At 42.9% G+C, this 17,189-nt stretch overlaps 1 protein-coding gene across 1 annotated transcript in view; it reads right to left on the minus strand.

The window, feature by feature from the left end:
* Positions 1 to 383: 383 nt before the first annotated feature.
* Positions 384 to 17,189, minus strand: part of LOC130355635 (ranBP2-like and GRIP domain-containing protein 4) — a gene marked incomplete in the record, with an annotated part of 147,391 nt that continues 130,585 nt past the window's right edge. Inside the window, 5 exon segments of the mRNA XM_056556025.1 lie at positions 384 to 794; positions 7,630 to 7,903; positions 13,153 to 13,298; positions 14,498 to 14,590; positions 15,737 to 15,884. Of these exon segments, the coding sequence (XP_056412000.1) occupies positions 685 to 794; positions 7,630 to 7,903; positions 13,153 to 13,298; positions 14,498 to 14,590; positions 15,737 to 15,884 (771 nt within the window).

A 17,189-nucleotide genomic window follows, 5' to 3' on the forward strand; every position in this document is an offset into this window, starting at 1 on the left:
GGAGGTGCCAGATTCTGTGGGGAGTGTGAAAGATGGGTGGCTCTTTCTTGATGATCTTTCCAAGTAAACACTGCGCAGCATCAGCCAGATGGACACAGGAGCAGCTTGTTACTGGCTCAGTGTAGGCCTGGCTCCTGATTTCATATGGATCTTCTCAGCAGCAGTGCCCTTATAGCTTAAAATGAACATAATTACATAAAAAGAGGATCTGAGAAGCTATTTATACACTTTTTTTTATACTCCTACTAATTCACCATCACCACCCAAAATAAAGTGGAGGAGTGTGTATTCAGAGGGCGAAAGTGCCAGTAAATCTTTCTGCACAATCATATTTACGAATGAAATGGGCAAAAAAAAAAAAAAAATTTCAGCCAAGAAAAGACCACAATTTCACTCTGAACTTTATTTACAATACTAACATTTAAAAAATAGGATTGTGTTCTTACAAGTGCACAGATAAGTCCTTTCCACACAAGTAAATTTACGGCGGGATGTCTTTATTCTGTTAAGAATCGTACAGAACTAGGATGTACCTCTGAAGAAGCACAGGTTTGATTGCTCTTTAAAAGATTTAGAGAAGCAAAATCTAATAAGGGTTCAGTCACTCAATCCAAAAATGGATAAGCTATGAAATTCATAACCAATGGCATGGCGTCAACATGTGACATGCGACAAAAATTCCCATTAAGACATCTGTAGATTCCTCTGGCATTCCTCAAATATTTTCTGGAAAGAATCAGCCAACTCCTGGTTTTTAAATCTAGCCGCAAGTTGCTCAAACCTTCCTTCTCCATCTGCAAAAGGTAAATATTAAAGTGATCAACATGGATTGAAACATTATGAGGACAACATTTAGCTCTAATACACACAGGGATAGATTCAAAATGGAACACGTGCCAGAAAAACCTGGCATCATAGGTATAATTATATATATATATATATATATATATATATATATTTTAATATTTATATTGTCTTGCATCACATTATGTGTTCTAGACACTATGCTAGACAATAGGTTGTGCCTTAAAGCGCAGCTGTCATAATTTTTTAGCCCCCCAGACTACTACAATGTTGTTACAGATGTCCATAATGCGAGTGTAACCATACCGTTATTGCTTTTCCTCCTTTTATTAGAGATGAGCGAACTTAGTAAATTCGATTCGTCACGAACTTCTCCGCTCGGCAGTTGATGACTTTAGCCTGCATAAATTAGTTCAGCTTTCAGGTGCTCCCGTGGGCTGGAAAAGGTGGATACAGTCCTAGGAGACTCTTTCCTAGGACTGTATCCACCTTTTCCAGCCCACCGGAGCACCGGAAAGCTCAACTCATTTATGCAGGATAAATCATCAACTGCCAAGTCGAGAAGTTCGTGACGAATCGAATTTACTGTAAGTTCGCTCATCTCTACCTTTTATGAAACTTATAAAATACATTTATCCAGCGGTCAGACACACTCTGATAGGCGTGGCTTGGGGTTCGCAAAGCCCCGCCGCCACCACGCCTATCCTCTCCTTTCAGCGCTGGGATGGCTGTGTAGTAAGACACAGCGCATCCGCCCCTCCTAACGTGCGCCACTGCCCTGCATTGACACATTGAGCGCTTGCTCCCGCTGCCTATGCGCTCACTGCGCAGGTGCATAACTAGAGGAAGGGAGGGGCACATGCTCTGTGTCTTACTACACAGCGGTCCATATGCTGAAAGGAGAGGATAGGCGTGGCGGCGGCGGGGCTTAGCGAACCCCAAGCCACACCTATCTGACTGTGCCTGTCCGCTGGATAAATGTATTTTATAAGTTATAAAAGAAGGAGGAAAAGCGATAAAGGTATGGTTACAGTCACGTTATGGACATCTGTAACAATATGTAGTAGTCTGGGGGGGGGGGCTAAAAACTCATGACAATTGCGCTTTAACGGTAAAGGGCATGGCTTGTGATTCTGTGCTATAACCCAATTAATAGGTAGTCTAAACATTCACTAGGCAGTCTAAAGATGCCCTATATTTATCAGAGAGCCCGAGTCAGTGTTTCCCAACCAGAGTGCCTCCAGCTGTTGCAAAACTACAACTTCCAGCATGCCCGGACAGCCAACGGCTGTCCGGGCATGCTAGGAGTTGTAGTTTTGCAACAGCTGGTGGAACCCTGGTTGAGAAACCCTGGTCTAAGTGTTAGAAAGAATTGGTAAATCTGCCTCCCTGTTTTGCAATTGTTCTCACAATGAGTTAAAGGGGTATTCCAGGCGAAAACTTTTTTTTTTATATATCAACTGGCTCCGGAAAGTTAAACAGATTTGTAAATTATTTCTATTAAAAAAATCTTAATCCTTCCAATAGTTATTAACTTCTGAAGTTGAGTTGTTGTTTTCTGTCTAACTGCTCAATGATGATGTCACGTCCTGGGAGCTGTGCATGATGGGAGAATATCCCCATAGGAACTGCACAGCTCCCGGGCCGTGAGATCATCATTGAGCAGTTAGACAGAAAACAACAACTCAACTTCAGAAGCTAATAACTATTGGAAGGATTAAGATTGTTTAATAGAAGTAATTTACAAATCTGTTTAACTTTCCGGAGCCAGTTGATTATATATATATATAAAAAAGTTTTGGCCTGGAATACCCATTTAACCTAGTACAACATGTGCCTGAGAACAGATGTGGTGGTGGTTATTATTATTATTCTTTTGGAAGAAATTAGCTTTTTTTTTATACTCTGGATAACGCCGTTAAGTGTTTTACCCTTTAGCTGCCAGGACAATTTTATCACTTGTGACAAATACCACTTGATTTATAAGATCCATAAAAAACAATACATCCTACACCCCTTATACCTATATATCATTTGATCAGCTGCTCATCTTCTCACGTTTCAGTTAAAAAAAAAAAAAAAATCTCCCTAAAGGCAGGGATAGGGAACATCCAGCCTGCGGCTCATATAAGGTATTAGACCAGTGGTTCCCAACTGGGTTGCTTCAACCTGGCTCAAAGATGTTCTGCAACAGCTCTGGGCAGGAGCGCTGTGGGAGGGGAGTGAGCAAGGTGGAGGACTGTGATAAAGAGCTGAGAAAAAGCAAATTGATATTTGGCGACATAAGCAATGCTCTTTACTTTTACCTCATGTTGGAGGACCCCTTTGATTAAATGCTTTACCAAATATAGCAGGCACATTTTAAAGGGGTACTCCCCTGGAAAACATTTTTTTTTTTTAATCAACTGGTGCCAGAAAGTTAAAAAGATTCGTAAATGACTTCTATTAAAAAAATCTTAATCTTTCCTGTACTTATCAGCTGCTGTATGCTCCAGAGGAAGTTCTTTTCTTTTTGAATTTCCTTTCTAGTCTGACCACAGTGCTCTCTGCTGACACCTCTGTCCATTTTAGGAACTGTCCGGAGCAGGATAGGTTTGCTATGGGGATTTGCTTCTAGTCTGGACAGTTCCTAAAATGGACAGGTGTCAGCAGAGAGCACTGTGATCAGACAGAAGAACTTCCTCTGGAACATACAGCAGCTGATAAGTACTGGAAGGATTAGGATTTTTAAATAGAAGTAATCTACAAATCTGTTTAACTTTCTGGTACCAGTTGATTTAAAAAATATATATATATGTTTTCCAGGGGAGTATCCCTTTAAGTTGATCATTTTGTATGCCAGCGAATTATTTTATATATGATCAATTGGCTCTTTTTTTCAGGTTTTTTTATGCACAGCCAGGGTGAGGTCACAAAAAGGAGATTTTGGTACAGCGCCAAAATCATGCAACATGCACAAAAACCACTTCAAAACAAAGCACAAGTGGTTTTTGAGCTCACACATTGATTGCAATAGGAGAAAACCAGGCTGCTTACAGGCAGAACGTCATATCAGGTAGAGTTCCTCTCACTTTTTTCGAGAAAAAAAACCAAAAAACTTTTTTGTGCGCACCTCATTGAGAAATGAAAAGTGGTATTCATTTTTTTTTTTTTTTTTTTTTTTTTACTTAAACCATGATTATTTGGCTTGTGTGAACATGCCCTAAATGTGAGAGCATGCACATTCATTTTTCTACTGGTAAGGAAGGAGATGATAAGGAAAGTTTGTGAGTACCCCCTACAGTAGAAATAGCACCCCCTGGCTTCTGGGTGTCCCACCGTTGTTGGTGTGGTGAGGCTAGGAAGGCAGTTTTGACAGAAATGAACATAAGTTGCAGTTATCTCAGTTGCACTAATCTCTTGTTTCAGTTACCGTATTTATCGGGGTATACCACGCACCGGCCTATAACACGCACCCTCATTTTACCAAGGATATTTGGGTAAAAAAAGTTTTTTACCCAAACATCCATGGTAAAATGAGGGTGCGTGTGTGCGCGTGTATACCCCGATATACCCCCAGGAAAGGCAGGGGGAGAGAGGCCGTCGCTGCCCGCTTCTCTCCCCCTGCCTTTCCTGGGGTCTAGAGCGCTGCTGTCGGCCCTTCTCACCCCCTGGCTATCGGCCCCACTGCCCATTCTGTCCCCCTGACTATCGGTGCCGGCGCCGATAGCCAGGGGGAGAGAAGCGGCGCCGACAGCCAGGGGGAGAGAAGGGGCAGCGGCACCCATTGCCGGCGCCGCTGCCCCATTGCCTCCCCCCATCCCCAGTGGCATAATTACCTGAGTCGGGTCCGCGCTGCTGCAGGCCTCCGGCGTGCGTCCCCTGCGTCGTTGCTATGCACGGCGCGGCGCACTGACGTCATGCGCCGCGCCGTTCAGCGCATAGCAACGACGCCGGGGTCGCACGCCGGAGGCCTGCAGCAGCGCGGACCCGACTCAGGTAATTATGCCACCGGGGATGGGGGGAGGCAACGGGGCAGCGGCGCCGGCAATGGGTGCCGCTGCCCCTTCTCTCCCCCTGGCTATCGGCGCCGGTACCGATAGTCAGGGGGACAGAACGGGCAGCGGCGCCGATAGCCAGGGGGTGAGAAGGGCCGGCAGCAGAGCTCTAGACCCCAGGAAAGGCAGGGGGAGAGAAGCGGGCAGCGACGGCCTCTCTCCCCCTGCCTTTCCTGGGGCGGTATCGGCGTATAACACGCACATAGACTTTAGGCTAAAAAATGTAGCCTAAAAAGTGCGTGTTATACGCCGATAAATACGGATAATAAACCCTTGTTTTGCACATTTTAACATTATACTGGAGTTCACAAGGCAAAAGGAGAGTTAAGCTAAGGGTGGGTTCACACCACGATTTTGCTATACGGTTTAATACAAAAAACGTATGCAACCGTACAACAAACCGTGCCCATAGACTTCCCATTCAAAACTGTATGACCATAATGTATACGGTTGTCTCCGTTTTTCAAACCATACTGTTTTTTACTTTTTCGGACAGAAAACCGTGCCCTACCACAGTTTTTGGTACGGGTGAAAAACCGTATACGGTTTTTCTTTTAACCCCTTAAGAACCCGGGGTTTTTACGTTTTTTGCACTTTCATAACTCAAATTTTGCACCTAAAATCCATATGATGGCTTATTTTTGGCGCCACCAATTCTACTTTCTAATAACATCAGTAATTTTACCCAAAAATCTACAGCGAAACAGGAAAAAAAAAAACTGCAACAAAATTGAAGAAAAAACGCCATTTTGTAAATTTTGGGGGCTGCCGTTTCTACGCAGTACATTTTCCGGTAAAAATGACAGCTTATGTTTATTCTGTAGGTCCATACGATTAAAATGATCCCCTACTTATATAGGTTTGGTTTTGTTGTACGTTTAAAATTGTCATCTTCTGACTCCTATAACTTTATTTGTCCGCGTACGGGGCAGTATGAGGGCTAATTTTTTGCGCCGTGATCTGAAGTTTTTAGCGGTATCATTTTTGTACTGGACTTTTTGATCGCTTTTCATTAATTGTTTTATGATATAAAAAGTGACCAAAAATACGCTATTTTGAAATTTAGATTTTTTTTTACGCGTACGCCATTGACCGTTAAATGAATGATATATTTTTATAATTCGGACATTTCCGCACTTTTTTTTTATTGGGAAAAAAGGGGGTGATTCAAACTTATTAGGGAAGGGGTTAACTGATCTTTATTAACTCTTTTTTCGCAATGTTATAGCCCCCATAGGGGGCAATAACACTGCACACACTGATCTTTTACATTGATCAATGGTTTCTCATAGGAAACCATTGATCGATGATTCTGCCACTTGACTGCTCATGCCTGGATCTCAGGCACTGAGTAGTCATTTGGTGATCGGACAGCGAAGAGGCAGGTAGGGGCCCTCCTTGTGTCCTACAGCTGTTCGGGATGCCGCAATTTCACCGCAGCAATCCCAAACAGCCCCCTGAGCTAACCGGCATTAGTTTAGTTTCACTTGAGACGCAGCGATCAACTTTGAATGCCGCGTCTAAAGAGTTAATAGCGTGCGGCACCGCGATCAGTGCCGTGCGCTATTAGAAATGGGTCCTGGCCGGGCCCAACCCACTATGACGTGGGGCCACACGTTATAGAACGGGAGCGGACTCATGGCGTACCTGTAGAGGTTAAATATGGGAGTCAATGGGAACCGTACATAACCGTATGTGTGTACTCTTCCATCCAGTTTTTTTCACCATGTGGTTTTTGACTTTGCACAGCTTTTTTTCTTGGAATTTCAATCAAACAAGTGACCTCATGCAGTGAAAAGTTAAAAAAAAAAATTTTCTTAAAAAACGGATGCAACCGGACATCATTTTTCAAACCGTACACAGTTCTCAACCGTATAAAGACAAAAATGTGTACACATGTTTTGGTACAGTTTAATCAGGTTTTGAGGAATCAATTTATTTTTTTTTTAATCAAAAACCTGATATGGGAACTGTATTGCAAAAACATGGTGTGAACCAATATTTTTAACTTTGGCATGGTCTACTAGTAGGAATGTCCTGTTACGATTTCTGTGCAGATACTGGGTACTTATACTTGTGCAAATGTCCCCAATACTCAATTAGATACCTACTGACAGGGAGCAGCAGGGAGAGGGCATGGCACCGCTGCTATACTCTGACAACTGCAAGGTGGATGAGCAGTCCATAACTTCTGAGACTTCAGGATAGTGGGAAAGCTGGGTTACAGGCAGTACACAATGCAGAGCTCAGCTTTACAAGCTCTCCCAGTCCCCTGAAGAGAATATTTGCCTAGTAAAGCAGCCATAATGGAAACATGAAGAGATATACTAGATTTCACACATTCTACCATAAAAGTAGTCTTAAATATCAGTGACCACTTGAAGAAAAAAAAAAAAAAAAATAACTCCGTCTCAAAAAGTTGGTATTGGGACATAGCTAACTACTAGCTACAGTAAGCTTAGTGCACATCTGTGTTGAAGAAACTAAACTGAGCGGCCCATTGCAAAACAGACACAAATGAATCCCTTTGACGTTATTGTGGCCCGTTTGGTTTCTATCTGGAAACACCACAACAGAGGTAACACAGTATTTTTCCCTCTTTTTATGTTTCACTATTTTGAAGGTTGATGTGAGCGAGGGTCCACACATCACCATATTCTGGCTGGTAAGGCTGAGAAGCCTTAGTTTACATGACTCCTATTTGCAGCAGGCATAACCTAGTAATATTTCTATTAAGAAACTGCTGATACCGATACTGTATATTCTTTATTTTTCAGCAAATACTTACCAGAAAAATCCTGTGCTGCCCAAACCAGAGCATTATTAGAGGTGTTTAAGGGGGCCAGTTTTATCTCCGCTGAGATCATGTGGTTAGCGCACACTTTAAGTACTTGGTCTCGACGCATAAGAACACGGTAATATTTCTTCTCTTGATGGAAAAGAATTTTTAGCTCTCCTACTCCTCTTTCCTTCCATTGATTGATATCTCTGTCCCACCGGTATAGCTTCACCCTCTCTTTAAAAAGGATCTCTTCATCTTCCTCTCCTGATTTAACATCCACCTTAGCAAAGGATATAAAAAGCATTTTTATTATAGTGTATGCAGCTAAACAAGAACAAGGTTTTACCAATGTGATCCATCTCCCAGTATATCTGTACATACACAATTAGAACTTGCTCAATTCTAACCAGTTACCTTAACCTTAAATGTGAAATACTAATAGTATATCAGATGATGAAACTGCTACCAGATTCCCAACACTGATCCTGAATATAGGGAGATCTGGTTAGGTCTGCAGGCACTCTCCACTGCCACAAAAAGGCATTACAGAACCCAGTTCTGCTCATGGGACTGGCTGGGTGGCAGGGTAATTGCCGATACCGATAACGCCCAAAATCGTGAATATCGGCCGATAATATCGGCCAAACCGATAATCGGTCGATCCCTAATACAGTAACCCCCCCGACCTACGATGGCCCCGACATATGATGGCCTCTCAGAGGCCATCGCATGTCGATGTCAGCATCGACATACGATGCTTTTATATGTCGGGCCCATCGCATTAACTGCTATCCGACAGCGCAAAATGCTTAAGCTGCTGTCGGATAGCAGTTTAAGCATCCCTGGCAGGTTCGCTCACCTATTCCCGCTGCTCCGGGTCCACTTTGCGATCCTCCGGTGTCTTGCGCATCTTCTCCAGGGTCCGGGCCTCGCTTTCCGGCGTCGCAGCAGCGTAATAACGTCACCAGAAAGCGAGGCCCGGACCCTGCAGAAGATGCGGAAGAAGCCGGAGGATCGCGAAGAAGACACCGGAGCAGCGGGGCAGCATCGGGAGCCCCTGGGACAGCATCGGGAGCGGTGAGGACCTGGTCCGGAGCGGCGGGGACAGGTGAATACAGCTTCCTATACTTTACATTGCACAGATCCCTCAACATACGATGGATTCGACAAACGATGGGTCGTTTGGAATGAATTACCATCATATGTTGAGGGACCACTGTATATACATAATTTTTTTTTTTATATATATATTATCCTGTGCAGGAGGGGTGTCGGCCGCAGCATGACGCCGCGCCCAACACACCCCCTCAATATCTCACTATGGGAGAGGCGGATATGCAGCGTTCGTGCATCCCCCCCTCTCATAGAGCTTTATGGAGGGGGCGTGTCTCACTGAGGTCGACGGCACACGCATAAGCAGCGCAAGGACCCCGCGATCAGACACTTCTAGAGCTGTATGAAAGAGGAGTATCATCGACCTCAGTGAGGTCGACGACATGAGCATTAGCCGCGCAGGGACCCCCCGTGATCAGACACTTAGGGGATATTTATCTAACACTGCAGTACTCCTTTAAACATGGCACCTTATGGAAAAGAACTCTGAGGATCTGAAAAAAATATTTGTTTCTCTTCACAATGATGGCCTAGGCTATTAGAAAATTGTCAAGAACCTGTAACTGAGCTGCAGCTCGGTGGGCAAGACCATAAAGCAGTTTCTCAGTACAGGTTCCACTAAGAACAGACGTATGAGTGCTGCCAGCATTGCTCTAGAACAGTGCTTCCCAACGCGGTCCTCATGCACCCCCAACGGGTGATGTTTTCAGGATTTCACAGGTGATATAATTGTGGTGATGCCTGATGCACTGACCAGAATTATATCACCCTTGAAAGACTAAGGAAATACATAAAACATGACCTGTTGGGGGGACTTGAGGACCGCTTTTGGGAAACACTGCTCTAGAGGTTGAAAGTGTACCTGTTAGATTCCACAAAAAAACAAACCATAACTGTTATAGGTTACTTTCATGTATATGGAATTTTTATGCATCTATCACAGACATTTTACTTTAAAAAAATTAGCATATTATAGCTTTCACATCATCCCAAAGGGAGCTATCATGTCCCTCTCTAGCCTGCACTGTAATGACTCCTCCCCTCACTCTGCTGATTCACTGCTCCTGGGGGGGGGGGGGGGGCCTGCTCTGTAACCCTTTCCTCTCTGGTTTTATGCTGCACTCTGCAGCACTCTGATTATTGCAGATTGTCTGTACTCTACCAAAGACAATATGGTGAGTGTATAACTTACATCTTCCTAAATTAGTGCAAAGGTTTAGTGCTAAGTGGTTTCCTTTGTCATTCATTTGTGTCATCCTTTGCCAGTCCTGTAATGCTGGGACTTGTAATTATAGAAAAGCTGACGGTACAGTGTTTGGATAACACTTTTGCAGATTTGTTGCCTTCAGCTTTTGCAAAACTACAACTCCCAGCATGCTCAGACATCCTTTGACTGTCCATGCATGCTTGGAGTTGTAGTTTTGCAACAGCTGGAGGCACATGATTGGTAAAACTCTGTGTTACAGCAGTGTTGCTGCAGGCTGTGTTCCTCATGCAGCCTTGTCAATCAGACATCTCGTGTCCATGACCCTTGAACACACTCCTGCTGCTGTGGGACTCATCAGTGTCCCAGGAGGTATGGGGACCCCTAGTGGTGGGATTTTCAAAGGCAGTTTTCTTTGTAAAAAATTTTCACATTTTATGAAAGTATTTTAGAAAAACACATGTTTTGCCAAGTAGTTCAACATTTAAAAAGTTTTTATATCTGACAATGCCAGTTGAAGGATGGGGTAGGATCAGCCTGTCAGTGCTCAGATCATACACCGCACACTGAATCAAACTTGTCTGCGAGGCTGTCATCCCAGAAGAAGGCCTCTTCAAAAGATGATAAACAAGAAAGCCAGCAAACAGTTTTCTGAAGACAAGCAAAATAAGGACATGGATTCCTGTGGGCGGCAATCAGGTGAAGAGTACAAAGACAAAGTCTAGCAGTGTCATGGTGTGGGGCTGCTAAAATGCTGCTGCCACTTGGGAGCCACAGTTCATCGAGGGAACCAAGAATGGCAACGTGTATTGTGAAATACTGAAGCAGTACAATTGTAAAAAAAAAATGCATGGGCACCGCTAACCATGAAAGCCAAGGGGTGGTGCAAACAATTGCCAAATTTGATACATGAAACCACAAAGAACAACTAATAATTAGGGCTGCAACTAACGATCATTTTAATAATCGATTAGTTTTCGAATATTTTATCGATTAATCGGAAAAAATTTCAAAATGCCCAAAAAAAAGGGGTCCAGCTGATTCTACTTGAAAAACTATGTACAATGGCAATATTAAAAGTTTCTAGCATGTGAGGTGACCAAACAATAGCAATTTTTTTCTTCTCTCGTTTACGCCGGTTGCTGTCATTATTAATGATCCTGTACAGAAACCAGCGTTAATTTGATACTGCTGCATGGGTAACTATCTGAACTATAAAAAAAAAATATTAATGATTCAATAATATTTTAATAGTTTAGACAGTTACCCATGCGGTAGTATCAAATATGTAAAATAAAAATTATTTTACTTTTTTTGTATAGCAATAGGAAAAGGGGGAGCTCATTTTTATTGGGGAGCAGTAAATTAAAACATTTTTTAATTTTTTTTTATGTAGCACTCCTATACACATGTGTATGTGCAGACTGCAGACCATTGCTTTTGCAGGCGCCTTTAGACCGCAGGGCCCCCCCCCTTTAGACCGCAGGGCCCCCCCCCCCTTGTAGACCGCAGGGCCCCACCCTTGTAGACACCAGGGCCCCACCCTTGTAGACACCAGGGCCCCACCCTTGTAGACACCAGGGCCCCATCCTTGTAGACACCAGGGCCCCACCCTTGTAGACACCAGGGCCCCACCCTTGTAGACACCAGGGCCCCACCCTTGTAGACACCAGGGCCCCACCCTTGTAGACAGCAGGGCCCCCCTTTAGACCACAGCCCCCACCCTTGTAGACAGCAGGGCCCCCCCTTTAGACCACAGCCCCCACCCTTGTAGACAGCTCACTTACAGCTGTCCTCTGTCTGGGGCTGCCGCACCGCTGCACAGTTCTAGCGTCCGCATCATGTAGTCCTATGGAGGAGCATGTGACATACACGTCACTCTGCTTCCTCCGTAACGTTACGCCGGGCGCAGGGGAGGAGGAGTGACGTGTATGTCACATGCTCCTCCATAGGACTACATGATGCGGACGCTAAAACTGTGCAGCGGTGCGGCAGCCCCCGACAGAGGACAGCTGTAAGTGAGCTGTCTACAAGGGTGGGGCCTGCTGCCGCCCCACATGTCCCCGCCGCTGCCTTGTTCCTAGCACACTGCCGGGACATGCCTATTTTCTGCTGCTCATCTCTGTGTCCGACAGAGATGAGCAGCACGTCCCGGCGCTGCGCTGATTGCACTAGGAGCAGGGCAGCGGCGGGGACATGTCGGGCGGCGGTGAATAAACGAATGAATGTAGCCTATATGCGGGACATGTCGGCTTCATTCATTCACTGCTGCCACTGACAGCAGACAATGAATCGGGCGATTATTCGATAACTGGATTCGTCGACAACGAATCCAGTTATCGATTTTAATCGATTACATCGATTAATCATTGCAGCCCTACTAATAATTATAATACAATGCACATCACCAATAAATAAAAGCATATACCAAATTTTCTTGAACAGAGAGAAGAAACACCACTTTAAATACATAAGTATCAGAGTGGATGATATATGTATAACACATACTAAACTCACACCTGTGGGTGTAAATAGTAATGGCAACAGCTCCAAAGAACTAACTGTGCACAAAATATAACTACAGCCAATACATGCAGGGCACCTGGTGCATAAACAATATAAAGTGCTGTTGCTATGAAACACACACAAAAATGTAAAATTTCAATAAGTACCTCATTAAAGTGCCACAAATAATGACAAACCGGAATGCTAAATACCAAAACTAAAGTGCCCCCCAAAAAATCCACACTTTGTGATACAACCTGTAATCCCCTGTATAGAGACCTGCATGAAAAGCTTAGGGACAAAGTGTAATGTAAAGGACGTCGTCTATCACCACAGGAAAGGAACCCCATCCGTTCCGCTGCTTAACCTGGCGGCTTCCTCACGGGTGTGGGTGATACACTGCGTCCTATTTTCAGTTACCATTTTGTTTCTTAATTTACAAGGGAGGATAAACATTTTTAACTCACATACTTTTTAATGGCAAGATATAGTCAGAAGTAAATATTCTGTTATATATGTCATTGTGTGTGCTTAGGACCATAACTATCTGTATGGGTATATAATTCACAAATAATCCTTTTATTATAGTAATGTGTGAAGGGCTGGGTTTACACTGACACTCCGTCTAATGGATGACATATGAGTCAAACATCCGAGCAAACACATTACATAAACCTTTCACATACAATAAAGTTTATTTCTATTACCTCTGGTAATGAAACAATGGGTTCAAAATGGACGTCATCACTGTGAACCACCTCATCATCATTTTCCCCTTTATTCTCTGCCTTTTTGTTCTGCACCATAGAGGTAAACACAGCTGCACCTGTGTTTGCCCATTGGAAATTATTATCTGCAGGGATTTAAGAGAAAATATAAACATGAATAAATATATCCATCCATTTTCTGTATTATAAAATACTTTTTAAAGTGGTACTTTGTCCAATGGTGCCAGAAAGTTATACAGATTTGTTTAACACCTAATCTTACACCTTCCAGTACTTATCAGCTGCTGTATGCTCCAGAGGAAGTTGTGTAGTTTTTTCCAGTCTAACCACAGTTCTCTCTGCTGACACCTTTTGTCTATGCCAGGAACTGTCCAGGGCAGGAACTGTCCAGGGCAGGAGCAAATCCCCATAGCAAACCTCTCCTGCTCTGGACAGTTCATGGCACCAACAGAGGTGGCAACAGAAAGCACTTTGGTCAGGCTGGAAAGACCTACACAACTTCCTCTGGAGCATACGTTAGCTGATAAGTACCGGAAGGCTTAATATTTTTAAATAAAATTTTAAAAATCTGTCTTCAAATCAACGAGAAAGTTTTTTGGTGCCAGAAAGTTTTCAGATCGCTTCTTTCATTTTTAACAAGGCCTCTGCAAAATGAAAGAAGCGATCTGATTGGTTGCTATGGGCAACTGGACAACTTTTCCTTTGCGCAGGTTTTGATAAATCTCCTCCCAAGTGTGTAGTCAGAATGTAGTAGTGATTGCACATTCACACTGCTGCTCCATTCATGGTCAATTGGAGCTGCACTGCTGAAACTGGAAGAGCCCTTTAAATAGCTAATCTCATTACACATAGCATAATGTATACAATTCTCTGCTAAATATTGTATACAATTCTCTGCTGAATACAGTTAAAGTACAGTAATTGGAGCTGTGTCTTGTCACATGACAAACTGATTCCCCCACACGGTCATACTTTTGGTGGAGTCTGGGATCTGTAAAATTTCGTGTGGGAACATCTGCCACAGAAATTCTGTAGTGTGAATGTCTGCTGCACTGGATTTCTCACTGCAGAATTGCGGTCGGAAAACATGCCATGTGAATGGGCCCTTATTTGCTGAAACCGATATACTCTTCGTAAACCACTAATAAACATTCAGTTCATATTTAAAACTGGCTGCACCAAAACGCATGCACCACAGAGCAGTGGACACCGTAACAGATACTCGAAATGTATTTTTAAGAAGCTAAGCCAATTCTGGTAATAAAATATACTTAAACATTTTAATACATATACAGGCAGATAAAAGATCAATGTGATAACCTACCTTTGGAACCAAAAGCAAACTCCTCATTGTCTGTTGCCAGGTCAGCAAATGAAATTCCTGATCCAGAGCTTAGGCCAAAGGAGAAGTTGAAAGCTGACAAAACAGTACACAAAAGAGGTTATTAAAAAAAAAAACATAAAAACACCACAGTAGGCGGACTCCAACATCTAACTTTTCCATAGTTTTGATAACCTATATACACTCACTGGAAACTTTGTTACACTTAGTTAAAATATCCAGTCAGTGGCAGTTGTTTGGACAAAAATACCTTGTTGATCTCAGAGGAGATTAGGCAGACTGGTTCGAGACAACAAAAGCAACAGTAACTCAAATAACCACTTGTAATGAGTAAAGTAAGCAAAATACCATCTCAATGCACAAAGCATCAAACCTTGAAGCAGATGTGCTAAAGCAGCAGAAAACCACATAGGATGCCATGATTGTCAGCTAAGAACAGGAAACTGAGGCTACAATTCACACAGGTTCATCAAAATTGGACAATGGGAAACTACAAGATCATTGCCTGGTCTTGATTCCAGCTGCGACACTCAAATGTCAAAACTTGCTGTTAACATGAAAGCACGGATCTATCCTGCCTTGTATCAACAATTCAGGCAAGTGGCGATGTAATGGTTTGGGGGGACATTTTCTTGGCACACTTTTGGCCCTGGGGTACCAATTGATCATTTAAATATGACAGCCTTCCTGGGTATTGGCGAGCATGTCCATCCCTTTATGACCACAGTGTAACCATCACAGTGTACCATAAACTCACAATCTCAAACTGGTTTCTTGGGCATGACAATAAGTTCACTGTACCCCAAATGCCTCCACAGTCACCACATCTCAATCCTTTAGAGCACCTTTGTGAAGTTGGTAGAATAGGAGATGCATGGTCCTATCATAGCTATATGGACCAAAATCTGAGGAATGTTTCCAGCACTTAGTATTAAGTATGCCATGAACAATAAAAGGCAGTTCTGAGGGAAAGAGAGGGTCCAGCCCGGTACTAGCAATGTTTACCCAAAAGTGGCCAGTGAGTGTATTTTCAGTTTTGTCAAGTCTAAGTGTGTACTTTTGCTAGACATTATGGTTTTACTCCACACTATGCACCTTGTATCCCTATATACTGTCCCTCCGCATATAACAAGAACATTAGCATGTAACCCCAAAACGCTATAGAAGTGACATATACAGTTCTATAATTCCTGCAGCTGGTTGTAGATAAATCATACATACCGGTGCTCGTAGAATCTGGCTTGGCTTCCTCAGTTTTTGTTGATAAGTCCACAGGTTCTGGGGCAGAGGTGTCAGGCTTTTCTTGTGCTGTGGATAAAGTAATGGAGGCTGTAGCTGTCCCCGTATTTTCCTTTGTGTCCTCGGTTTCCTACACAAATAATGAAAAATAAAAAAAAACACTTGTTCCAATATCCGTATAGAAAACCATCGGAATGGCAGGGGATTGGTGAACATGATAGATATATATATATATATATATATATATATATATATATATATATATATATATATATATATATATATATTTTTTTTTTTTTTTTTTACACTAGCTTGAGCATAATTTGTAAAAAAAAAAAAAAATCTACAGTTTCCCATTAAGTAAAATGGCTGTACATATACACACACACAAACAAAAAAATCTGAATCAAGTAATAGGTTATGTGTTAATGTAATGCCGATATATGTAAGTGATCACAGTATGGGAGTAAAGGGATACGTTTATTAGTGAAAGCTATAAAATTGAAAGGAGTCACTTGAACCATAGGGGGATACAGGTTGCGGATTGCATCCTGCGGCACATTTGCTCACAGATGTCGTAGGTTGCTGGCACCCCAGCTGGTACCAGGCAGGCTAAGGAAACATTGCAATTTGGCAGAGACCTTCCTGAGAAACTCTTGTTGTACGTGAGCGAGCAGATCCTGCTGATAATTCCAGATGGAAGCCCTGGCATAAGAGGTAACATGTGGCCGCAGGATGTCCTGCACATATCACTGAGGTGTTCTTGTCCCTCATATGAAAAAAATATAAGATTACATAACACCCAACAGATAAAAAAGGAGAAAATCAGCAGAAAACCTAACTACTCACTTGGAAGATAAGGAACAGCATTTTTTGGCCATGGGGGCAATGAAGACCTAAAAATAGATTTGGACCCCTAGTAACTACACTAGTCATTTGTCACTCACTGGATTTATACATTCAGAGTTCATCTAAAGTTTTCAAGCTGGCCCCTTGGGTGGCAGAGGCGGAGGGAAGACGTGCTTATAAAAGGGCCTTCCTCTTGAGTGTTAGACACAAGCAGCAAATATTGATTGTATCTTTCCTCTGGTACTTGTCACAGAAAGAATTCTAGTACATAATATCATTTCCCTGCTTTGGACTTTTCACAGACTTTACAATTCCTCCCGGATGGATTATGGTAGTCTAGCCATGTTAGAACTCTTTAGCGTACGCTTTCCCCATGCTGAATATGTACAAAAGACATGTGATTATTAACCTGTGGGTTATTTATGTTTATTTGGAATATGCCCTTGAATACAATGGTCACTGTACTGCTATGGGTCATTTACCATATCAACAAAAGATTCAGAGTCCAGGCATACGGCAGACAAGCACCTGGTTGACTTGAACCCAGACTTCTGCTGTAGGCAACTCATCCGACACCTTTTGGCCA

This window comes from Hyla sarda, chromosome 2 (assembly GCF_029499605.1).
Source record: "Hyla sarda isolate aHylSar1 chromosome 2, aHylSar1.hap1, whole genome shotgun sequence".
NCBI classification, from domain to species: Eukaryota; Metazoa; Chordata; class Amphibia; order Anura; family Hylidae; genus Hyla; species Hyla sarda.